Raw genomic sequence first — 25,925 nt, 5'->3', positions numbered from 1 at the left:
CCACTCAACAGTTTGGACACGCCTTCTCATTTAATGGTTTTTCTTTATTTTCATGACTCTTTGTAGATTCTCACTGAAGGCATCAAAACTATGATTGAACACATATGCAATTATGTAGTAAACAAAGTGTGAAATAAGTCAAAACATGTTTTAAATTTTAGATTCTTCAAAATAGCCACCCTTTGCTTTGATTACTGCTTTACACACTCTTGGCATTCTCTTCATGAGCTTCATGAGGTAGTCACTTGAAATGGTTTTCCAGCAGTCTTGAAGGAGTTCCCAGAGATGCTGAGCACTTGTGGGCCCTTTTGCCTTCACTCTGCGGTTCATCTCATCCCAAACCATGAGATGGACTCTGCAGTTCATCTCATGGTTGACAGGAGGCCAGGTCAACCTGACCAGAGGCCAAGTCATCTGACAGAGCATTCAATCACTCTCCTTCTTGGACAAATAGCCCTTACACAGCCTGGAGGTGTGTTTGGGGTCATTGTCCTGTTGAAAAATAAATGATGGTCCAACTAAAGGCAAACCAGATGGAATGGCATGTTGCTGCAGGATGCTGTGGTAGCCATGCTGGTTCAGTGTTCCTTCAATTTAGAATAAATCCCCAACAGTGTCAGCAGCAAATCATCCCTACACCATCACACCTCCTCCTCCATGCTTCACATGGGAACCATGCATGTAGAGACCATCTGTTCACCTTTTCTGGTCGCACAAAGACATGGCAGGTGGAACCAAAGATCTCAAATCTGGACTCATCAGACCAAAGCACAGATTTCCACTGGTCTAATGTTCATTCCTTGTGTTTTTTGGCCAAAACAAACAAATTTTCCTTAGTAGTGGTTTCTTAGCAGCTATTTGACCATAAAGGTCTGATTGGTCAGTCTCCTCTGAACAGTTGATGTAGAGATGTGTCTGCTACTAGAACTCTGTGTGGCATTTATCTGGGCTCTAATCTGAGGTGCTGGTAACTCGCCATTTCTGAATCTGGTGACTTGGATGAACTTATCCTCAGTAGCAGAGGTGACTCTTGGTCTTCCTTTCCTGGGGCGGTCCTTATGTGAGCCAGTTTCTCATGAAGCTCATGGAGAGAATGCCAAGAGTGTGCAAAGCAGTAATCAAAGCAAAGGGTGGCTATTTTGCAGAATCTAAAATATAGAATTTGTTTTGACTTATTTCACTCTTTTTTGTTTACTGCATAATTCCATATGTGTTCATTCATAGTTTTGATGCCTTCAATGTGAATAAACAATGTAAATAGTCATGAAAATAAAGAAAAACCATTAAATGAGAAGGTGTGTCCAAAGTTTTGACTGGTAGTGTAAGTTTTACAGTCGGTTCATGTAGTCAAAAAATGCGCAACAATTCAGGCTGCCCTTCAATGGCCTGCAAGTTCTTGCAGTAGAAAATGACTTTGATGAACTAACAAAGAATAATGGTGTAAATTTACAGCTCCACTCACCTTTGTGGTGCTTTATAGTGTCTTTCATCTAATTGTTTTTGTTTACTGGCCTACAGTTTTATCATTTTGGCTCTCATGTCCTTTTTTCAACTACAGAGAGAAGCTATTTTCATCAAAACATTCTAAAAGCTCTCTATGCACTACCTGCCCAGCAACAAACAGAAAACAGATACATTTTGTAAGCAACTTGTGAACATATTGGGGTAATTAGAAATTGGATGGATATTCGGTTGAGGAGTTAACGCACACCCAAAGCTTATCTAAAATAAAAATGAATATTAAACTTTTATTGGCCATGTGACCAGAATCATGGGATGTGAACAAAGTATGTCACTGTCATGTTTAAAGCTTGTGTCTGCTGTCCCAAGTTGTCAAAAATGATAGTTTGTTAAGTTTAAAGCATCAGATTTCAGTTTCCGATCACTCCTCTGTATTTAGCAGAGGTTTTATTTAATGTATGAAAAATATCTACTCCTAGAAGTCTAGTTTCTCCCAAGGAGTAAGATAATACTTACTGCTATGTTGGTTTATCTTCAGAGTTTGACTCCCTACAGACACATAATAAGTTCAACTTTGACTTGACGTATGGAAAGCCATCCTTCATCTGATATTTACTACCAGCCGGAGAGTGTATCTTTATTTTAGTTTCTGTGTGTTTAGTCAATGTTTGAAGAGAATAACGCACATTATATTTACCATACAATTTAAATAAATAGCATATGTCTTTAGCTTAGAAAGTCAAGATCATGGTTGACCTGTTTGTTCTCAGTGCCGTAAATAGTGATAGTCTGATGGGAGCTGTTTTGCGGTTTTGGGGAGGAGTCATAATTTTGGACCTCTGTTGTTGCTTTCTTAGCAATACCTCATAAATACGATATATCACCTTCTCAGTCTGTATAGTAATGTGCCGCAAAGAGGAAAAATATACAGACACACTTTAATTGGATCCCAATAACAAAGTTAACTGAGGACACTTTGTTCATGGTCTCTAGACTCGTAAACTTTGGCTCCTTGCTCTCTTTTTAGTGTCTCTGCCTGCTTACATTGGCCTCTCGTATCGCATCACCTCATATGGCCGCACAAACACACCAAAATATTCTCTTGACAGAAGCAAAAGCGGGATCTGTGTTATTCTAACCTTTTAAAACAATATATCCGAGGCCTTTTTAATTTGGCCGTTTAAAGTCATGTTTAATTAATTACTGTGAATAAATGTACGATGTAGTGACCAGCTCCAAAAATACATTTACAGGACCAACATTTTTTGTACTCAGAGAGCAACTAAGAAAGAACACATAAAACAGCGTGGTTATCAGAACATAACCCATAATATGGCGGGAAAGAATCATCATACACTTGTGTAGTATAATAGTACTTTTGGGATAGATAAAGGGATTTACTAGTACACATCCAAAAAGTTGGATGACTTGTGATAGTCAGAATCAGTACAAATAATCTGCAATTTGTCCCATAGTCAAGCGCCACAAAACACCAGATCCTGCAAGTCAACAGTATCTTTGGTTAGGCCCTCAATGTCCTGCTCCTCTGTTAAAAAATGTGCTTGCAAGCCAAGCTACTATTGTTTTCTCGTGTTGGCATGTTGTTTTCAGAGGCTGTGTAGTGCTCCCCATGGTGAGTAAATTGATTTTGACATTCAAAATTGCTACAGTGCCCCTTTAATTTTGAATGGAGTCGAGGCAGCTCCTTCAGTGCCATGTGGTTTTCGTAAAATACTGCACAAATTCTGTGTCAGTCAGAGTCAAGGTTTATCATTCTGGATGAGGGCCGTGAGCTTCTATGTGACCCTTTAATGACAGCTCGGCTTTCACTCGTTGACGGATTAAATGCAACTTGTCAATGTCATTTTATATTGATCGTCTTTAGAAACCTTCTTAAAAATTGAGATTTATGGCTGTGGTTTTATCAGTAGAGCATCATAAATATCAGCATCATGTGCTCCGAAGCAACAATGAAACAATGACGTGGTTCGCTCTAGACGGATCTATCTTGGTAAACAGTGACTATCTTGTGATTAGACTTTTAGCAAAGCCATCTGAAAGCTATTACACTCCCCAAGTCCAAACTGGAAATCGTAAAAGTTGAGGGTGCTGACCTCAGCAGAGAAAGAGGAGTCTGCTGACTCAATGGGGAGACTTCCTCCTTCCTATTTATTAGTTGAATATATTTTTGGTCCACTTCAGCAGCCTGCCAGTCTGCTGACATGCTCTGCGTGAACGTTCTAACAGAGATTTCCTCTTTAGCCTCTTTATCTGTCCATGCTTGGTTTGGTTCAAATGAATGGAGCCCGAGGCAGACGTGGGACCGCAAATATCAACTAATAATTTTCAGCAGTTGCGTGAATCCTGCTTTACAGTTAGTTCCAGATGGATGGAGTTTGTCACATCGGACAAGCAAATGAGCACCAGATTATTTGGACTATTAAAATGCAAATTTATGCCTTACTAGACTGATATTAGAACTGACATTATGTGAACTGTCCTGATCCTTTTTCCCAGTGACATTTGATCCACGTCAGGCTCACGCATGCAAGTTTTCGTCAGTGTTTTTGGATTTAGTTTTTCAGCAAGCCAGACGAAGACAGCGTGTCTCATAGGGAGGTACTTTAAGCATTTTAAAATGAACACATGACCGAGGCAAAACATCTGGATCTTCCACGTGCATGGGCCTGCAGAGATCCCGGACATGTGGATGCTTTGCAGAAATACACCCTTACAAGCACCTTGTGAATAGACAGACACATAAATCTGCTCACCCTGACATCAAATGATGTATGTTAGTTTATGAATGCGTAGCACAAAGGTCATCTGCCTGCATGTATATATATATATACCTACAGTAGGAGCTTGTAAGAGCTTAAACCCACAGAGCCTACCAGACTGTGAGTTGAAGTGTGGATACTGACGTGTTAGACTCTTGGCGTTCACAGAGCGACAATCATCTGGGGAGGTGGGATCGACTCCAGGCTCCAACAGTTCCCTCCAAATCCCAGTCAGACTAGGAATTGTGGGAGATCTGAAGTATTCGCAGCTGTAGGCCCGGCTCGCATTTCCAGAATCACTGGAAGAAAACAAAAAAAACCAAAAGTGGAACTGAGGAGAAAAAGGGAAAGTTTGGGGACAGTCACAAGAGCGATCACATTAACTCCTGACTCCTTTAATTTTAGATCACAACCAAGAAAGCACTTTTTTCCTATCTGTCTCTATAAGATCAATAACTATCTGTTTTTTGTTGTATAATACATCTATTAAGAAATATCTCACTCAAATGTGTATGATTAAAACAAATAATTCCTTTTCATCACCTTTTCTTGCCACCAGCTCCTTATGTGAACTACATCCAGAAGGACCCAGGCGCTCCTTGCTCCTTAACAGAGGCTCTGGACTACCTCCAGGTCGACGTCCTGGAAAACCTGATAGAGAAGGACAGTATGGTAGCTAATCAGAACCAGCCTCCTAAAAACAAGCCTCATAACCTCACGGTGGTCGCCATGGAGGGCTGCCACTCCTTCATCATCCTGGACTGGGCCCGACCCCTGAAGGATGATATGGTGTCAGGTAAGAAGTGCTGTTTTTCTAGAACTCAAACTTAAATTGTTCAACATTATACAGTTGTAAATCATTTACATCCTCAGCTGAGTGTTAAGGTGGATTCTAGCACCAGTTTTCTGCACCTGTGTTGAATTAGATGAGTCACTTTAAAGAATGAGAATACTTGTGCAATCACATATTTTACTTTTTAGATTTTTAATTAACTGACATTACTTCGTAGAAATCCGTTTTCACTTTTGAGATGACGAGTATTTTTTTGGGAATTCCAGCTTATATTGATTCAATGTTGAAAAGTAATAAAAGGGAAAAACTTCCAACAGGGGTGAATGCTTTTTATAGGCAGTGTACACGGTGAAACATCCCAGTGACTTGGCAGGTCACTGGAAGTTAAACTAACTAGGGCTGAATACACAGTCACTCCTGATTAGTACCAGATTCAACCTTTGCCACTTTAATTGAGTTTCCCCAAATCTGAGTATGTAAATTCATGATTTCAACAATAGGACACAATAGTCTCCACTTTATCCCAACAATTACATAGTGAAATCCTATTAAAAGGAAAATTATAGGTGAAATGACTAATATATTAGTCACCTGACAACAAAATAATTTCCAAATGAGTCATTTTCGAAGCAAAACACCAAACATTCTCTGGTCTGAATGCTGTTTTTTTTAGCTTGGTTTCATATCATTCTCAACTGAATATCTTCAGTTGTTGGTAGGGCAAAACAAGTTATTTAAAGACATCATCTCGGGTTTTAGAAATTTATATTATTGTGATAGATTAAATGCATAATCACTCAGATTTTTTTTTTTACCTACACTTAGACACAACAGCTGTCAGTGACGCTATCAATGACAATACAGTACTTACTAAATGTCCAAAATCTTTGTTTTTGGGTGTTTTTTGCTTCTGTCACATTTTTTTGCTCCCTGTGTGCTCATTTTTCACTACAACTAGTATAAACTAGGGATGTCCAATATTGGCTTTTTTGCCAATAACCGATATGGCAATATTGTCCAACTCTCAATTTCCGATTCCAATATCAACCGATACCAATATATGTGGGCATGGAAATAATCCCAAGCCACAGACATATGTTAGTCAGGTACAGCAAGCTTGTTTCTGCAGCCACACTTCTGTTTACACACTTCATGACGCAGTTTGATGATGTCATCATTTGTGCGCCGTTAAATGCCAGTGAAATCCAGGCATTATTTTATCGGTTGTCATGATAGGCAAAAAAAAAACGTTAACGATATTGACTGATATTACATTTTTATGCCAACATCGGACATCCCTAGTGTAAACTATTGTAATGTTCTACACTTCTATGGAAACAACACAACCATGAATAGAAACATGAAGAACTCAAAAATATCTGAAAAACAATGATGGCTCTACATGCTATACATGTTTAAGTATTTACTTTTCTACAACCGTTACTCTGCTCTGCTCATCAGTGCTAGAAAGATATTTTACCATGCTTGACAGCTTGCTTCACTTTATATCATTTTTGAGCCCTCTGTATTTATTTCATTGCTTAAGAAGGTTTCATACTTGTTGTCTCCTGTCTGTTCTGTGTAAACATTGCGTGCAGTTCAGGACGATAGCCACAGAATTTTAGTCACCTGACTGTTGGTCACAGCCGAGTCTCAGAGCACAGAACTCTTTGTTTTTGCAAATGGTTCATTATGGGTGAATTTTTAAGTGAGACGTAGCATCAAGTGATTTTGATGAATTATCACAATTCAAAGCTTTTTTTGGGTTATTTTTCCAGATGGAACTGCATGTCCCATATAATTAGTTCAAGAACCCTTGGAAAGCTGAAAATCTAACGATTTCTGTGTTTTTACAGTTTCTGGTTCTGATAAATGATGTCATTTTGGCAATTCTTGAAAGAGAATATGCCTTTTGAACCCACCAACGGGTTCTCTAGTCCAGAGAACTATCAGCTGTCTATTATATACTGTGTAGTAAAGCCGTGAATGAGAGTGTGACTATGGACACAGCCAGATGGACATTAGTTAGCATAGCATGCATTTTTTAACTTTCTGAGTGGAATATAAACTTAACCCTTTGATGCACAACATGGGTCAAAAGTGACCCATATTCAATGGAAAATGGGTATCTCTTGACGCATGTTGTGCATCAAAGGGTTAACAACACAATGAGTCTCCCCAGTGGTCGAACGTTATAAAGTTATGGAATTTGCAAACTGTACATAACTTGGAAGAACATCTGCTATGAACGTTCTCTCCAACTGCTGCCATGGAAACTACTCATCCATAGCTTATATTTTTCCAAGAAGAAATAAGGAGAATTCAAATTTCTGCTCAGTTAAAGTTGTTTAAAAGCTACACAAGCTGCAAGAATTAAATCTGTCACGTTCCTTTTCATCTGTGGTGGTTCGGCGCATATCTTGAACATGTCACCAGCATCCCTCCGGACTTACATTTGAAGAACTCACTCTGGCAGTTTATTGTGAATAAATCATGAAACCACAGACTGCCCTGAACACACAGATAGGGTATAGCTCGGCTCCTGCTGCTTCTCAGGGAAAACCAAAATTTCTCTGACCTGGAAGTTGACACGGGGAAAAAAGGGATAGAGAAGAGAGTGTAGATAAGAACACACTATATGAGACACGGTGGACTATCAGAGGCAGCAGTCTGGCCAGCTGAGAAGCTGTGTGTTTTCTTTGGCAGGCAAACACAAGCTCCTGGTCATAGTGCGGACGGGTTCCTTCTCTGATGTATAAACCAGATAGATGGTCTGAGCTGTCACTGCTGTTTTCTTCCTCTCTTACTTTCCATCTGTTCTCCTTTGGTGATTCCTCTCTGCTTCTGACACTCCCTGTATTACTTTAATGCGGCTCATACTTCATTTGTCTGGACATTTTTGGCACCTGCTGATTATTTTCTCTCATTTATATGACTTGAAGAATTACTTTGATTGACGTGGTTTTTCTTACTGTCCACAAATCCTGTAATAAAAACAAAATCGACAATGAACTGACAAGCAACGTTGAGATGGTTTTCTTATGTAATAGGTTACAAATTAGCAGTCATCCGGTTAAACATGTAATGCAAAGTTTTAATTGCATCATCAAAGTAATGTAATGTTTAATTTGTTTTGTTTTTGATTACTTTTCTAACAATTGTGCTGGGCATTAATGCTAAAAATCCGAAGAACATCAATTTAAATTCATGTAAATCCAATGATAAATGAGGTCTGTTAGTGTTATTCGATCTAAGCTAGCCACAATAATATTCAAGGATTACTAACGTTTGCTATGATTTTTTTTTTTTACCAAAGGGTTCATAAATGGAGATGCGTCTTTGCAAACAATTTCTGTGAAAGACAGGTTTATTTTTATACATTCATTTTTTTTGTCATAAATAGGGATTCAACATAAATCTGAGAAAGCCTGTTGACAGACACTATGCAAAATATAGAACTAAATTACATCTTGAACCAAAATAAATAACTTTGTACTTGCTTTTAATGTTCCTTTGTTTAATGTGACTTATTGCACTTACAGTGGATGCTTTCTAAAAACATGTTCGATCTTTTTTCTAATTTCAGAAGGAAAATACTGTTGAATTTTCAGCTCTGGAAAGTGCTCTTCTCCAACAATACCTACCCTGGCATGGCTGACAGACTCAAGTTATTTAGAAAAATGCACATTGATTTCATTGGTAGAGTCAAACAAAAGAACCAATCAGAAACAACTCTTAAAATCTCACCGCCGCCAAATGACTGACTGAAATTATGAGTCTGTCTAGACGTACAGAAAGATAAGCAATCCTGACCTTCATGGTGTTGCACTCAAATCTGTCCCAACGGCTTTACTGACCTGCGTTGTCTGGAAATATGCCAAAAGACAGCATTCCTTCATGGTGAAAAAGATGAAAAGCTACAGAAAGAATGTTTAAATGTTTGATTTAATTCATTCCTCTGTGCTGTGAAACTCCACTGTTGTCCAAAAACTATTAAAAACACATCACTAAAACACAACCAGCCATGACATGTTTCACACTTTAACACTTTTACTTTCCAAAAAAACTGACTTCCAGAGACTGTAGAGCTGTTTCCAAATAAACTGCAGTGCCCATATTTTTCATTCAAATCACCAGTATCATCCTGTAATTTTTCAAAATTCACACCGAGTTGCATTTCAGAAACTAACGCTTTTATGTGTTCTGATGCAGATAATGTAGATTTCTGCAGGATATATAAAATATTCAAGAAAATGTCTGTTTCTAGGAAATTATGAAAATTTGGCTGCATGTGAATAAATGGGAATTTCCCAAAACACCAGACTGCTATGCTGTAAAAAAACAAACAAAAAAAAATCCAATATAAGATATATACTGTAGATAAGGAATACATTATCTGGCGCACATATGCAGGTATAGTTCCACACATGCAGAACCAATCACAAAGCACTGTTTTAGTTATTAGGGCGTGTTTGCACAACCGTGCCTTACGACTTATGGGTCACGGCTTTTAAAACAAGTAGATGGAAACAGCTGTTAGCGTGCGGTTTTGTGAGTTTTCACCTGAAACCAGCTCCTGCTTGCATTTACTGTGATGTATCGAGGAGCTTTTCCTTAAAGCTTCTGAGCAAACATACACATCATTCACCGAGGATTATAACTGTTGGTTTTGGCTCAAAGGACCAACTTCCAGGGAAACATTTGAGAAATTTGTACGCGAAGCAGGGAAAGATACTCAGGCAGATGGCAGATACAAGAGGCTGCTACTCTACTGAAGCTCTGTTTAGCTATGCGAAATGGAGAAAGAATGAAAACCCCAAAAAGAAAAAAACAAAGTAGCTAGTATGTCCCTTCTCTGCAGTCAGTAGCCAGCTGTGTTGGTGCAGCTCCAGTAAAAATAGAGTCAAATTGAAAAGTCCAATAGAAACTGTTTGCATTTTGATGTGCGGCTGAGCTGGTCTCCATAGTTTTAAAGTGAATGATCGCGGACTGCATGACCTCAGGTTACTTACTGGATTCAGAGGATTAGTCTGCGTGACTGAAGAGAAGAAGAAAGCAGACAGAGAGGCAGGCAGGTTGGAGGACAGTCAGCACAGAGCTGCACAAAATGCCAGAACTGCAGTTTTAATTCAGAGCCAAACGTATGGGAGACCACCTACTGCCACAAAGTAACTGAAATAACAGAATAAAAGTTGGTACTTTGTAAATCATCAGTCAAACCTCATGTTAGTCCAAGTTTGATGAACTAAAAAACCCTTTTAAGGCTCCAGTGTTACTTTATAGATAGAAACTGTAAATATGAAGGAGCCAAGTGGATTCAGTTCATCACCGCAAGGTTGATTCTTGGAAGTTACTGTGTTGAACCAGGAAACCATCTAGTATTACACTCTGGTTTCAGACAGTGCCAGGTTCCATTCCTTGTGCTAAGCTACAGCAGCCTGATTTTGGTGGTAGCTGTATATTTGCAACATAAACAGAGAAGTGGGATTGATTTTCTCATGTGACTCTTAGGGGGTTAAAGCCAATAAGTGTAATTATTGCAAAGTCAAACTATTTCTTGAAAATTGGGGTAGACAGTAATCTGGAAAAGAACAAAAAAAGGGCAGAATTTACAAACACTTCCCTCCTCCTTGTCCTAAGTCCTTTTAAACCAGCATTAGCCTATGCATGCTTTTTAAAATGCAAAAATAGTCCAGCTAAAGGTTTACTTTTATGAAGGTTCTCCACCTAACCCATCGAACCACAATATCCTATTCCGACTGTGGATTTTTTTGCACTTCACACTATCTCATCTGCTCTAAAGAACTGAAATCTCCAATTACAGGTGAAATTTTCATTATACAATATGATCAAAGGTGATTGGGTTTTTTCCCCGTCATGTAAAAAAAATACTGCCTACCCCAGCTTTAATGCTCAACCTGATCTACGTTCTAACTGCTTCTGTACCAGTGAATCTGATTTCCATCGTATACTGAGCCCAGCCCTTTATTTTGCATTGTTTCCTGCAGGCTACATGGTCCACAGCGCTTCTTATGATGATGTACTGAACAACAGGTGGTCCTCCAAAGCCTCCAGTGGGACCCACCTGCCTGTGGAGAATCTAAAACCCAACTCCAGGTAACACATTTTACTGTGTTTGTTTATATCACTGAATGCCTCACTGATAAACTGCATGCTTGGCAAAAGATTAATGCATGTGCATCCAAAGCACTTTCAGGTACAGCGATTTACATTATCATCTCACACATGGGAACCATTAAAAGCAAGAACCTGATTTCACAAACAAAGATTTGCTTGGTTGCAAGATAATTTACTCTGACCTTTGTGTAACAGAATAAACATCTTGGCTGCATGTTTGTGTGCGATTTCCTGCATTTATGCCTGTTTGTTGTCTGTTGGGATGCGGCCCAATGTGATATCAAACTGTAGTGATACACTGATTACGCTGTAATGTGAAGAAAATCCTCAAAGTGAAGTAAATCAGTTTGGCTAAATGGAGGCAGGTTAAAAAACAGATCTGAATCTAAAGTGACGTGCCGTTAAACTCCACTGAGACCTTGGAAAATTTGGTGGAACATAAACGCAGCACACATTACCTGCCACTTACATAAAGATACAGCCATCTCAGTCTGTTTCGGTTATTAGAGCAGGTTTCCACAACCATACCTAATGAGACACAGGTCACGGTTTGGAAAATAAACGCATGGAAACATGGACCCAAGAGAGGAAGAAGGGGTTGTTCTTGATTTCATCTTCATTCACTGTTGCTTTTAGGGATTTCTGCTTAGCAAAGTGTAAACAATTTAATGGTTACTTCAATTATAGTTTGATTATTTTTTTTCTCAATTTGTTCATCAGTTTCATTGAAGCTGCAGATTTGATGCACAGTGTGTGTGTATTCATGTGTTATTTACGCAGCTGATGCAAGATAAAGCCTCTAAATTATTGGTTCACATAAACACAGAGATTAGGTACTTTCATGTGCAAGAAAGCTGAATAAGCGACAGCCATGAAGGGAAAACATCAATCTTAATCCGTATTGGAAACAACACATGGTTTTTGTATTGTCTGGGTGAGGTGAGGTGGGGGAGTGGACCACACATTAACAAAAGGGTTGCAGTCAGTCAACAGTGTCCTCAAATTCTGTAAAATCTTCCCAGATACATAAAATAATATTTTAAAAATATGTTTGCATCCCTATTTAGATTAATATTGGTTAGATATTGTCTTAAAAATCAGGTTGTGTTTGTTTCCCATGTGGCACTCCAAGTAATAGTAAATTTAGAGATTATTTTTTAGCAAACCACAAACTACAATTTCAGAATTTTCTCAGGATTAGAGGTATCCTGTTGCCTGGTGTCACATCTTGGGCTGAATGAAACCAAACACCTGCTGCTGAACACAAACACTGCAGTTGTGTGCAATGATGAAGGTTTCCAAGAGTCTACAAAGAGGGTTTCCCTCCCTGGCAACCAGTTTGTATCCAGGATCATAGGATGGTTTATGGGACAGTGTTGGCATTTCCCATGCTGGAGGCTCCTTCTGGGTGCCAGAACTATTGAGCTAGGCTAGTATTACCCATACCTATACAGTGTGTGCACATGTGGAAAAGTCTTCCTTTTCAATGGACTGAGGATGTGTATCCTACTGAAGCTGCCTTATTACATTACATCTCTCAAATTTAAAACTACTCTTCATCAAAGTAGACTGAAAGCTTGAACATCTCAACCCTTTGGATGATGTTAAACTCTTAACTTTGGAGCCAAATAGAAATATCTGTTATTGTTTGATCTGCAAGTATTTTAAGAATTCAATAAAAGCCACCCTTAATGCAAAAATGTCAAACATTCAGTGGTTTCAGCTTCTCAGATAAGAGAATTTCCTTGTTTCCCTGGTTTAGTTTGTAGTTAGTTTTTCTCTTTTTATTTTGATTGGACATAACAAGATATCTGAAGACTTCAATTTGAGCTCCAGGAAGATGTGATTCTTTACTGTTCTTAAGTGTTTTATAGAATAGTTCATTAAGAAAATAGTCTGCTGAGTAGTCACTAATAAAAATGACCATTAGCTGCAGCCCTCTAAGATCTAACTTGTCTTTAAACCATCTCTGTGTAGCTGTGGCCGTATGCTTCGGGTCATTGTCATGCTGGAAAACTAATCTCCGAAGTCGCAGCTCTCTTGCAGACTGGATTAGGTTGTCGTCCAGAATTTGCCTGTACTTCTCTGAATTCACTTTGGCTTCCAGGCCTGGCGAGAAGCATCCCCACATCATGATGCTGCCACCACCACGCTTCATGACAGTGTTCAAGATGATGTGCAATGTTCGGCGTCCGTCAAACATCTAGTCTCGTGGCCAAAAAACCAAACTTTCGTCTCATCAGACCAAAGATCCTTCTTCCAATTGGCTTCAGAGTCTCTTTTATGGCTTCTAGCAAACTCAGGTCAAGATTTTATATGAGCTTTTTTCACCACTTTCTTTTTGACTGGTGAAAAACAGGCAAAAGATGTTGTATGCAGAGTCTCTCCTGTCTCAGCTGCTGAACCTTGTAGCTCCTTCAGGGGAGTCATAGGTGTCTTGGTGGCCTCCCTCACAAGTCACGTTCTTGCACAGTCACTCAGTTTTTAAGGCAGATTTACACACTTGCCATATTCCTTCCATTTCTTAAAGATGGATGTAACTACTCCAAGGGATATTTTGTGACTTGAAGTTTTTCTTGTATGTATACTCTGACTTATGCTTTTCAATAACCTTCTAAGGGAGTTGCTTGAAGTTTTCTTTTGTCTTCATGGTGTAGTTTTAGCCAGGAGTACTGACTCACCAGTGTCTGTACCTTCCAGATGCAGGCATCTTGATACTACAGTCACTTGAGACACATTCACTGCACTCAGATGATCTCTATTTCACTAATTGCTTTACTTCTTTCACCAATCAAATCGACCATGATTTAATGTGGAAAAGTTTATGATGAACTTCTGCAGGGTCACTGTGTTTTGTGGCTTAGCTGTCGTGTACACAGAGAACCATGTTGCATGACTAGATTTGCTGCAATCAAAGCTCCTAGATCTGTGTATAGCAATTTTCAAATAGCTACCTTGTCATAATGTAGCGTTTTGTAATTTATTCTCTGTTTTTACATTCTTGCTCACATTTTCGTTTTTTTTCTACCTACTCCAATTTCTTCATCAGTTTCGTCTTTCATTACATCATCCCTCTGCAGCTGCATTGCTTTCTTCCCTCTCTGTGCCGTCTCTGGTGACATATTTTGGTCAGCATCATCACGTGGCTATGCTGATTGGATCCAGGCCTCGTGGCTGTATGTGGTGAAAGCTTTTGACTTGAAATTGATGGACCATGAACTTACTGTATGTGACCTTGCAGGGTGGAAGAAAGCCCATACGCACACATCAGTCATCCGCAGTGGAAAAGTTTGCAAACTCTTGAAGTTGTCACCGGTGTTGTTTTTAATGTGATAGGATTTGATAATTCCTCAGCCACCTGGAAACAAAGTGAGCTCACTGCACGACTTTGTTTTGCTCGTTGGCAAGAAAACTTGTGACATATAAAAGCGCTGGGTGAGAAATTTCTCTTAGTGCGCTCTCTAGCTTTGAACCACCCATGCTCTTTCAGCAGTTATTTATTTCTGTACTTCACTTTTTCCACATCCCCTCCTTTTGTCATTGTCATTCATTCGTCTCCTCTGCTGTTATCTATAATCTTCACTTTTCTAGATCTCTTTGTTTTCCTCACAGCCACCCTTCTCTCCACTCTCCTGCTCTCTTCAACAGGAGCCAAAAAGCCATTTTTTTGTGTTGCTCTGATTCTGGATTCGTCTGTGTGTAAATAGGACTACTCTTAAATCAGTCTGACTAAAGCATGCCAAGTCATCTGCTCTGCTCGTTATCATATTCCTTGTCCTTAACCAGTCACAACACAACTGGCAGACTGACACTTAAACTACTAAATCTCTCACTGAATCTTTGCATTGTGGTGTGTTTTCCTGCAGGTACTACTTCAAAGTGCAGGCCAAGAATGTGTTTGGTTTGGGACCAGTCAGCGATACGCTCACGTATGTTACTGAATCAGGTATGTATGCTGCCGACGCCTGCAAACATTATGTTGAGATTCCCAGTCGATTAGAGTTCAAACTTCAGTCAAAGTGGCTCTACATTTTTCCCCTCTTTCAAAAATGTGTGCTATGTCCAAATGCTCAAAAATGTTATGGTTATATTCATCTTATTGCCATACATGATATTTACATCGAAAGCTATCTTTGCTGAAGCACACTACCAGATGTACATTGAATTATGCTTTCTATTAGTCTTTCAATCCAAATTCAGGTCATTGCATTAAACTTGCAGTGCTGTTTTTTCCATCCCTGGTGAAATATTCACATTCTTTCTTTCAGATGATCCTCTCCTCATTGAAAGACCACCCGGTAAGTCTGTACACTGACAACACATCTCTAAGTGAAGATCAACATGCCATGTTCTTCTAAAGCTGCACTGAGCTTTAAAAGAGAAAGACATGATTCTTTTAAATCTCTGAAATCTTAGCAGTTTCTGGGCGTTTTTTGTTCCTGTCATATTTTTTTCTCATTGTGGGCTCATTTTTCAATGCAATATAAAGTTGTGCACCTTTACAGAAACAGCACAGCTATGGCTAGAAGAAGAGAGAACTCAAAAACGTCTTCTGTCAGTATGACGCAGTTGTAATTCCATAAATCATTAAAATCTCTGACCTTCATTACGCCATGACTCAGTAATGCAACTGGTTTGATCATTACCTAGCAATAAAATCTTCTAGTCTGTCCATAGTTTTTTCTACTGTAGAATGTAATTAAATAATTTTTTAACATCATTATTAAAAAGACTGGCTCATACATGTTAAATGATTCTTATTAATATTCTCCCCTTTAGTACGCTACTGTTCTTATACAGTCATAAACAGATTAGTGCACTTGCAGAAATGCTTTACTGTCATCAGCTGGTCGTCTTGCACGCTCCCACATTTATAACAGTTGTTTATGTACAGTCTGCCAAATTATTTTGATCCTCAGCCCACTATTTAACATCTTTCATGTGATTCTGATTCAAATATAGGCATTTGTGTGTAGAAATGTTTTTCCTGTCACTGCTGCTGATGTGCAGATGGTTATCTTGAAAACCCCCAGAGTCCCCAACATTACAGAGCCCAGTTTATGTCAGTCATGTCACTTAACAACTTGATCAATCATCAAGGATAATGTATTAGCCAATATTTGTACATTAAATATCTAAAGTAATAAATTGCAATACGGAAATGCTATTTTAGGCAATTGAGAAATGGTGTATACACAAACACCATCATAAGTTTGTTTGTTTGTTTGTGTCCACAGGTGGAGAACCAATCTGGATTCCCTTCAGCTTCAAGTATAACTCAGCCCACAGCAGCTGTAAGGGCAGTCAGTACGTCAAGCGGACGTGGTACAGGAAGTTTGTAGGAGTGGTGCTGTGTAATTCCCTACGATACAAGATCTTCATGGGAGACGGGCTAAGAGGTAATATATCATGTCAAACAAGTAACGCAAACTTTGTAAAAGACAAGGCCTTTGAGGTCGCATATTGTGGCTCTTTTCAGCAAATAAATAAGATCTTACATGTCTAGACAGTGTGTCTTTCACTTTTTCAGCTCAGCCCTAAAACCCCTGCTATTATGGCTGTTTTCAATGAGCTGTTTTACTCTGAAAAACAGTGAGCTGCTGTTCTTGCCTTCTGGAAGCTAGAACATTGCATTAGTCCTAATGCTTAATAATAATGAATCAAGACTGCTTACAACACAAAGATTTACTATAGATCCTCCTTCACCCTTGCATTGGAATTTACAGGAAATAATAAACCATAAAAACCTGAACATTCCTAATAATGACAACCGTGTCTCCCCACAGAGCCTTTTTACAGTATAGGAGATACACTTGGCCAAGGAGAGGACCATTGCCAGTTTGTGGACTCCTACAGGGATGGAAGGACGGGCCCGGCCTACCTCTCAAATAATCTGCCCTCAGCACAAGGTAAACAAGACCAGACTGTCCACATGGCACATTTGTCCTTAGATCAAACATATTATCATTTTTTTGCCAATTGAATCTGCCTGTCTGGCTCTGTAGTGGACCACCTGCACTGATTTTATCTCTGCATTGAATACAGATGCAGAATCATGTTTAAATGAATACTTGTCAAAGGGATTTGCATGTTTTAGCTCAAACCCCACATGGTTTTCATTACCCCAAACCATTTTCCTAATTATACCATAACGTCTTCGATTAAGACTGTAACTTCCTGGCATTTATTGGTTTCAGGTCATATTAGTGCATAATGGGAGTACATCAAACTTGATTCGTCTGTGTTTAGCTTACTGCACTAATCTGTCTCTCGGGACTGTCAAACTTCTCTGTGTTGTCGACTGTGGGCAAATCCACTACTTTTCATATATTGTTTCATTTTGATTGAAGGTTCAGTAATTTCCTAAAACAGCCAGATGCTGTCATTTTCATCAGACAATACCCAAACAGGAGTGATTTTGTTAGGAAATTATATTCATTAAACACGTGTGCTATGAGTATTTATTGCAGCAAGATGGGACTGCATAAAGTTAATGCCTGAATCTGCCACAACATTTTTTGTGGGATTTGTGGTGAGAATTTACATAAATTTACATAAATTAACTAAACAAACATAGCAATTTTTCTAAGTGTCTCTTAAGTGCTAATACAGTACATGTCCATTTCAGTCTTTATTATAAAAAGCTAAGTGGAAAACCCACATAATGTAAAAGAAAATGTTTGTGTTCTAACATTGTTTTCATTCTTGGCTGAGGTTAAAAAAAATGCATATCAATAAATATAAAATGTCTTGAAGATCAGATGTTGCTATTTGATGTACATGAAGCATGAGGATTAATGTTTACTGAAGGAGAAATGTCACTTTTATTTCTATTACTCGTACATTGCATCATAATACATTATCTCATTGTGGTTTCTCAGTCTGCACTGGTTTAACGGCAACCAGCTGTTTATCTCTGTGCATCTAACTCTCAATTTTCAACTGCAGTGAATGAAGAACCCCATTCATTTGCCCTTTTGTTGACTTTTTTTGTTTAAAATTTGCTCTATATTCCCATGAAAACCTGGCTATGTCATGTTTTTGTCTGTTGCAGGATTTTATCGTGCCTACAGACAGGAGCCAGTTTCATTTGGAGTTATTGGCCGACGCACAACCCATCCATTTGTAGGCTGGTATGAATGCGGGGTGCCCATCCCCGGAAAGTGGTAACGCACAGACATTGTTACCAAGGGCAACCGTTCTGCATCCTGCTGCAGGCTCTCACCTTCGCTGGTCTCGCCCTTAAAAACAGACTTTTGCCTGCCACCACAAAGAGACACCACTACGAATTTATTACAGCTTCACAGAAAAAGAGAATATAGTACTTTTAAACTATTCAGTGTATATCATTACAATGCACTTTTTATATAAAGCAGTCTGTATATGAGGGAAAAAGAAGCATGTGTGCTCTTGCTTAGTTTAACTCGTCTCAATGTGTCCTTGTACTATTCCCAAATATCCCAGAGACAGGCCTTTATCCAGTATTTATCTCATCCATAATGCACACACACAGTCAAACCAAACCAGTGACAATGGACCAAAGTACACGCTGCAAAGCAAACTGTAAGAATGAGCACTTAAGGTGTGTATACGTTTGTTCAATTTCAATCGTGACATTTGTAATTCATAACTCAACAGCTTCTGACAGCTACTTTTTGTTTGTTTATTTGTGTTCTTAAACCATCATACTGTTTTTTTTTACGCCCTTTTGGTATTCACCAGAATTCATTAAAAGTTACTGTGTAAGTTTTCTATGTATAAGACAAAGAATAAAAGACCAAATATTTGCTCAGGAACTGTGGGAGATTGAATAAAGGTGCTATGGAAACCACAGCAATCCAAAAACATGAATCATATCATATTTTCCTCGGCTGCCACATTCTTTTCTAGCAAAAGCTTCCACACGTGATCCAGATCTACTTAATCAACCTAATGGAAGATCTGAGCAGCAGGCGAAGGTTAGCTGAGCCAGTTGGAACCACGACTGTTATGATCTGATGAAATGTCAAAAACAACACATCGTGAGCAGAGACAGGTGAGACAGACAAAAATAAAACTAGGAAAATAAAATACCAGTTTACTGGCAAAGGCAGACTGAACTATGAGACACACTGGCTGTAAATATCCAGATTTGCTTTGTGATTTAAACATGACATTTTTTGACATGAAATCAACTGTGAAAAGCTACAAAATTCAATAAGTAAGTGAAATGAAGTAAAATTTTAATCTAATTTTTTCTTACTTTTGCGCTCAATTTTATGCAATTTTACAGTCAAATATTTACTTTTAACTCAGTTTTATTTACCTGATAACCATACTTCCATATTTAAAAGTATTTTTTTTCTATAATAAAACTTCCTTTCTGCCTTAAAAATGGCTTAGAAGTAACTCTGAACCTATGCTTCCTCCAGAATATGCAGATCATATAGACTTTATGCGGTATGTGCCGACTGCAACTGTCAAAGTTTAAGCAGCAGCACTATGACAAAGTAGTCTGCCAATTGTATGCATACTGCACAAAAGAGTATGTACTTTGAGAGGGCAGTTGTAGTATGTAATCAGTAAAAACAAAAATTCTGCGTTTTGGAACACAGTCTCAGTGTAATGGCTCGAGTTGTGCTAATCCAAAAATGAGCACAGGATGGCCCACTGACTGTCCTGTCACTCAAAGCAACCTTCCTCTAAATGTAACCCTGTACAGTCGTCACAAATTGGCGAATTAGTTAACGAGACCAAAATTGTTTCTGTACCAGGATGTCCATTTCGGCTGTAAAGTTTGATGTTATAACATGGGGGTCTATGGAGGTTGACCTGCTTTTGTAGCCAGCCTCAAGTGGACGTTCGTGGAACTGCAGTTTTTGGCATTTCCCCACTGACACCTTTTCTGGCGGATGTACGAAGTTCCTGCCTCTCTCCACCCACCCTTCCAACACTTGCTGCAGCTCAAGCACACCAGCTCACCTACGTCTCTGCTAAAATACTGTAAAACGACCCTGTGGTGAATAATTCAGCCATACATGCTGGAACCGGAAACCAACTCAAAAGAATGTTGCAGGTTGACAGGACTAGTTTGAGTTCAAATCTATGTTTTTTTTTTAAGAACTATCATTAGTACACTGCAGTAATGAGAATTCTCATCCATGATGCTGACAGTTTGTTCAGCTCATGATCTATTACTAAACATATAAAACATCAAATGGAGATTAATTTTGACTGGAAGGGGTCTTGAAAAGTGTCAAAAGTAAAAGTTCTCAGTGAAGAAAAATTGCCTCTATGACTGTTCCAGTTATACATAAAATATCGGACTATTTATGTTGTCATTAGTAGAAATAGAGAAGTAGCAGCTTCTAGACTTATAAGATAGAAAATGCATGTAGATGATATATATCAACAGGAATAACTGAGGTACTTTAAATTTGTACTTGAGGAAAAGACTCTACTTTTGATTAAATATAATCTAAATCTTATTTTTCTAATAACAATATTGTATATAAGTAGGATTTTCAATACAGAACATTTATATGCATTTCTGATGTATTTATACATACACATTCTTTAAATACTTCTTCCACTACTATTTGAAACAGGACCCACATCTGCAGTGTCAGATTTGAAAAAACTTTCAGTGGACGTTTGTTGAACCAATTATCACTGGTATATTCCAGATAATTAGAAACAGAATATTAATCCAATTACCTGTCAGACTTTTTGAGATAAAATCTTTCAATAGGCTTTCATTTTCATACCCAAAACCAGTTGTAGACCTCAGAATCTACTCTGTTATTTGTACAGGAATAGTCACCAAAAAAAGCAAAAATATACTCCTAAGTGGGTCAGTATCACAATAAACCAGGTGGAAAATCTTGCATTAATAAGACTGAATGAATGGGGAGGTTGACTTTGTATTTTTTGCCAGTTAATCATTACTGCATTTATAAGATTGTGGGATTTATTTTCAGCAGTGAGATCAATCACTTTTTTTTTCAAGCTGAACCTGCAACCTCTTTTCAGATATTTGCTAAACATGATTAAAGGCATTTTTCAGCCAGTTTTAACTCTCTGAGCCACATTGATATTATTCAGTAGCAGACAGGTGACTCTTTGTCAACACATAGTGCACAACTCTGCCTCAGAGGAAAACTTAACACATCACTCTTATTAATCCAGATCATTTCTCAGAGAAGGAACATGCTCTTTATAACCTGCAATAGCTGGGAGACTTTGTCCTGCTCTTCATTAATCAACACAACATCTAATAGGTGAGATGTGAATCAAATTTAACTCATGCTAATGCAAAAAGATATAGTAAATAGCACAGAAAAAAGCTTGGAAAAGGCAGCACTTTTCTTCCAGTGAGTTAAGCAGAGTTTCTGCAGGTCTAGCTTGCTTTATTTAAACTCCTGCATCAACAGTCCAACCTGCAATCTCTTATCTGCAGACAGCAGGCAGCAGTTTGTTAAGGTTGGCTGCAGTGTGCTGTGGTAGGCAGGTTTAAAAGACATTAGATGGAGAGTGAGTTCTGAGAGGGCATCAAGTATTTTCCCTGGGCAATCACTGCGAGATAATGGTTGTTTTTGGAGTCATAGCAGACCAATTTGTCAACAGTCTGGTGGATGGTTGTCATATTTCAGACATATTTTCCAGGTACGCTGTCTGCGGACGGAAGCCTCTGCTGCTGACGTGTTTTCAGTGAGTGATGAGCCTCTTATTGCCTCAAAATATTTTCATTGGCTGTAGGGCCGTTTGACCTAAGCGGACAACAGTGGTGTTTAATTCTAAGCACAATGGGGAACCCCACCCTGCTCCCAAACCTAAAATGGCCACAGAGGCAAGAAAATACTTATGAATCTTCATCTGTGCAAGTGTTTTTTGATGGAGAAAAACACCGAGGCAGAAGAAAAAAAGAAAAGAGAAAGCGGAAAGGGATGAGACAGGCGCTTCATAAACACATGTACATGAAGGCCACCACATCTGCTACAGATGTTAGAGAGGATAAAGCCACTGGCCCTTCTCTAGTTAGACTCATATGTGTGTGTTACAGTCAGAAATGGTGAGTGCTGTCAGGGGAAATAAGAAAAATAGATCAATCACAGCCAGTACAACAGGGCGATGCAGAGCTGAGAAAGAAAACAAGATCGCGATCCAATATTTAAACTCTTGCTTTTCCCCAAAGGCATTATGTATTGGAAAGACCTGAAACGCAGCATTTATAGCATGCGATCCGAACTGATGCATCTTAACGGCCTTGTCAACAAAATAAAATAAAGCCCAACAGTTCAAACAAGAAGTCTGACCTCATGAAACTGAAACTAGTCGCCACAACAGAGAGTTTGGACGTCAAATTCTGGTGACACAGCACAGAGCTCCCGGCTTTAGGGAGACATTTTAATAACTGGAAAACATAGAATTTCGGCGTCGCTTGGTGGAAGTGCTTCATTAATCAAGTTTACTACACAAGAACGTCGACTCCAAAACAAACTGAAAGCAAGTCTCCATGATATATTGGCCTATTGAGTGTTTCTCTGCAGAAATATCAGCAGCACAAGCAATATGGGCATGATGGAGACATAAAGACTCGCTTTCTCATTAACTGCCGAGTGTCAGTTCATTCTTCTCAGTCATGATATTCCTAATTTGATCAGCTAGCACCAGAAATAAAGTGGGTCTCACTGACTCATTACATTTTTCCACTGCTAGCTGCTTCTTCATTGCATTGTAATTTTGATGTGATATGAAGTGAACAGGCAACATCACAAAATTGAAACTCTCAAGGTTTTGGGAGCATTTCAATTTGAATATCCTAGCTGTAAGATGAAGCTCCCAGCAGCATTCACAAACATTGTCCCCAAATTCTATTGTGTTAAAGAAAACATTTTTAATTTAATGATCAATGAATGCTTTAAGGATATGTCTCATTTTAAATAATGTTCTCATGAGGGAAATGTTTTAACTGGAACATTCAGAAGCTGTTAAAGTATGTTGTGAGGGTTGTGTGCTACATGATGACAAATAAAGAATGTTCTCAAACCAATATTCAAAAACCGTTTTAAAGATGTCATCAAGGCCCCAGATGACAAGGAAGGAAAGCAACATTAGGCAACTGTTTAAAAGACATTTTTAGAATGTCTTTAGAGAATTTTATCCCGCCTTTAAGAAGAACACGGTATCTAAAAGAAAACCTGCAGCTGAAAACATTACTAGAACTTTGCAGAACCTTCTCAGAATGTTTTAAAGCAAAAAAATAAAAAAAATCTAGCTGAGTGTTGGAGATACACTGAGGAACTCAGACATCTGGAGTGAGAAGAATAGAGTCGCTGCTCCACTGTGACAAAAGAAATCGGCCAAAGTGGATCGAGAATCTAGTTCAGATGGTTCCTTTGCACCTTCCTTTGGAGGTGTTCCAGGAGGAGATTCTAGGGCAGTACCAGAAATTGCAGGGGGAACTACATGTCTCATCTAACCTGGGAACATCTTGGGATCCCCATAGAGGAGTTGGAAAATGATACTGGAGAAAGGGACATCTGGAGGGGCTCGCTTGGCTACCACAACCTAATTCTGAATATCTAAATAAGTGGCAGAGAATGGATGGATGGACTGATAGATAGTTGCACTAATTAGGAGAGTGTGCTGGTCTGTAGGGCACATATTTAGCTAATAGCTACACCTGGCTGTCATGGATATATTAAGAGGACTGTATAGGGTGCACATCTTTGCTTTGCATGGTGGCAAAGGCATGATCTGCCTCAGACTCCTTCTCATTGGCTCATCCTTACATTCTTACTCGAACCAATCTCACTCCTCACTTCCTCATTCACTGGCCAGTAAGGTAGCACTTGCGTCATTAAATGTAAAAATTAATTAGGTTTCTCGACCTACCGTGCAAAAATAAAATCGGCAGATTCAACCTTGCTGCTAGTTGTTCCAAGTGGTCATTTGTGGTATTTACAACTAAAACTGCAACATGTCTGGAAAGCTGTTTGCAGAACACCTCAAACTGCCAAAAAGTGACTGTTGTATTATGAATGTTTACTCCACTTGGGTTTTAAGCTTCCATAGCTTTCTTAAGTCAATAACAGCAATATTTATTTTCATAACTTCAGTGCAATATAATATCGGCCTAGCAGGAGCACATGGGCAGGTCTAATGGGAAAATACTGCATTAATGTGTCTGTACAGTGTTCAAAACAAGGCAGAAGCAAACCAGAAAGCTGTAAAAAAATAAAATAAATAAAAAATAAAACAAACTGAAAGGGAAAAAAGAATGTGGTTTCCAGCTAGATAGTGGACTTTACGAGCTCTGGACATATTTATAGGCAAATCATTAACAATTTATTGTCCTTCCAAAATACAATTTACAACTTAGAGCAGCAGTTACAGCTGCACAATTTGTCAATTTCATTACTTCTGAAGAAAGCACTTTATCTTCTTTGCTGCTTTGAACTTAATGAAAAGGAAAATGCAGTAAGACTTCTAGAACTGACAAAGCACCTAAAAGTTATTGTACATAACTCATGTTGTTTTTTTGGTCTTTTTGTTTATTTTGAATCAATTTATGTTAATTTAATGTGTATATGTAGTGTGCTCATTTATTCAGTACTTTATTGTTTGTGTTTTTGTTTGTCCATAAAGCAAAAGCTTTGACCCCACATCGAAGTAATTATAATAAAGACATTACAACTTCTGAATAGCTTTCACATCAACACAAATCATAAATACAAATTGAGAAATATTTTCTTAAAGCTCAGAGTTTGGTTGTGCTGACATAAGCAAGCAAAGGCAAAATATAATAATTTAAAGCAATTCTAATTTGTTTATTTTTAATCCTCTTCACGTCAAAATCTGCAGAAACACAAATGTCACTTAGCACTATAAAAAAAATGTTGAAGCTACACTCCTGTCTGACGTCCATGAATACTGATTTAGCTGATGTTTGTGTCTTTTTGCTTTTGGAATTAGACAGCTGAAATCTCCAGTAATGAATGAGAGGCAGTAGCTCAAGAAGACTGCCAGCAGTGAGTTATTTGATGGCACTACAAAGGTGTAAACTTTAATCCAGACAGACCTTTTCGGACAGATGCATAAAGCTGATAGCAACAAAAAGTCTATTGAAGACCATGGTTTATATGTGTATGTTTTGCTTGGAGTCTGTCTTTACTGAGGCCAAGTGACTTTGTTTGTTCCTTGGAGGGAAAGTGTGCCATGCATACCAATGGCACTGACAAAATTTGGCATACCAGATGTCGGTTTTGGCTTCTCTTCTCATCAAGACTTTTACTTTCTCATTCATTAGACTTTAGATTTAGAACTGGGTTGTGATTTCCTGCATCTTTTGTGATCAAGATGTTCAGCCAAAAGCTAACACCAGAAGGCAGAAGGATGTATCTCACACACACACACACACACACACACACACACACACACACACACACACACACACACACACACACACACACACACACACACACACACACACACACACACACACACACACACACACACACACACACACACACACACACACACACACACACACATATATATCTAAGTACAGACAGCACACACATAAATGAAGCCTTTAAAATGCATCCAAAGATGTTGAAATCTTGCATTTTGTCAGCCAAGCAAACACTTTGATATCCATCCATAATGATACAGCACTAAAACATCATATGTCGGCTATTTTCCAGCCTTTGTCAGATCATCTATAGTAGTTTTCAGTCAAGGTCTGTGCACAGAGCAAAGTGCGGATCCTC

General features: G+C 38.6%; 1 protein-coding gene across 4 annotated transcripts in view; it reads left to right on the top strand.

The window, feature by feature from the left end:
* fndc1 (fibronectin type III domain containing 1) overlaps positions 1–19,005 on the top strand; it is a 43,179-nt gene extending 24,174 nt beyond the window's left edge. For all 4 annotated transcript variants that reach the window (XM_035952125.2, XM_035952126.2, XM_035952127.2 and 1 more), the window contains 7 exons: positions 4,801–5,037; positions 11,043–11,151; positions 15,039–15,118; positions 15,441–15,470; positions 16,410–16,571; positions 16,959–17,081; positions 18,227–19,005. In XM_035952125.2, coding sequence (XP_035808018.2) covers positions 4,801–5,037; positions 11,043–11,151; positions 15,039–15,118; positions 15,441–15,470; positions 16,410–16,571; positions 16,959–17,081; positions 18,227–18,342 — 857 coding nt within the window. In that variant the 3' untranslated portion in view covers positions 18,343–19,005. The remainder of the gene's footprint in view (positions 1–4,800; positions 5,038–11,042; positions 11,152–15,038; positions 15,119–15,440; positions 15,471–16,409; positions 16,572–16,958; positions 17,082–18,226) is intronic.
* Positions 19,006–25,925: the final 6,920 nt, after the last annotated feature.

This window comes from Amphiprion ocellaris, chromosome 12 (assembly GCF_022539595.1).
Source record: "Amphiprion ocellaris isolate individual 3 ecotype Okinawa chromosome 12, ASM2253959v1, whole genome shotgun sequence".
NCBI classification, from domain to species: Eukaryota; Metazoa; Chordata; class Actinopteri; family Pomacentridae; genus Amphiprion; species Amphiprion ocellaris.
Note: the sequence above shows the minus strand (reverse complement) of the source record. Positions and strands in the feature narration are given on the sequence as shown.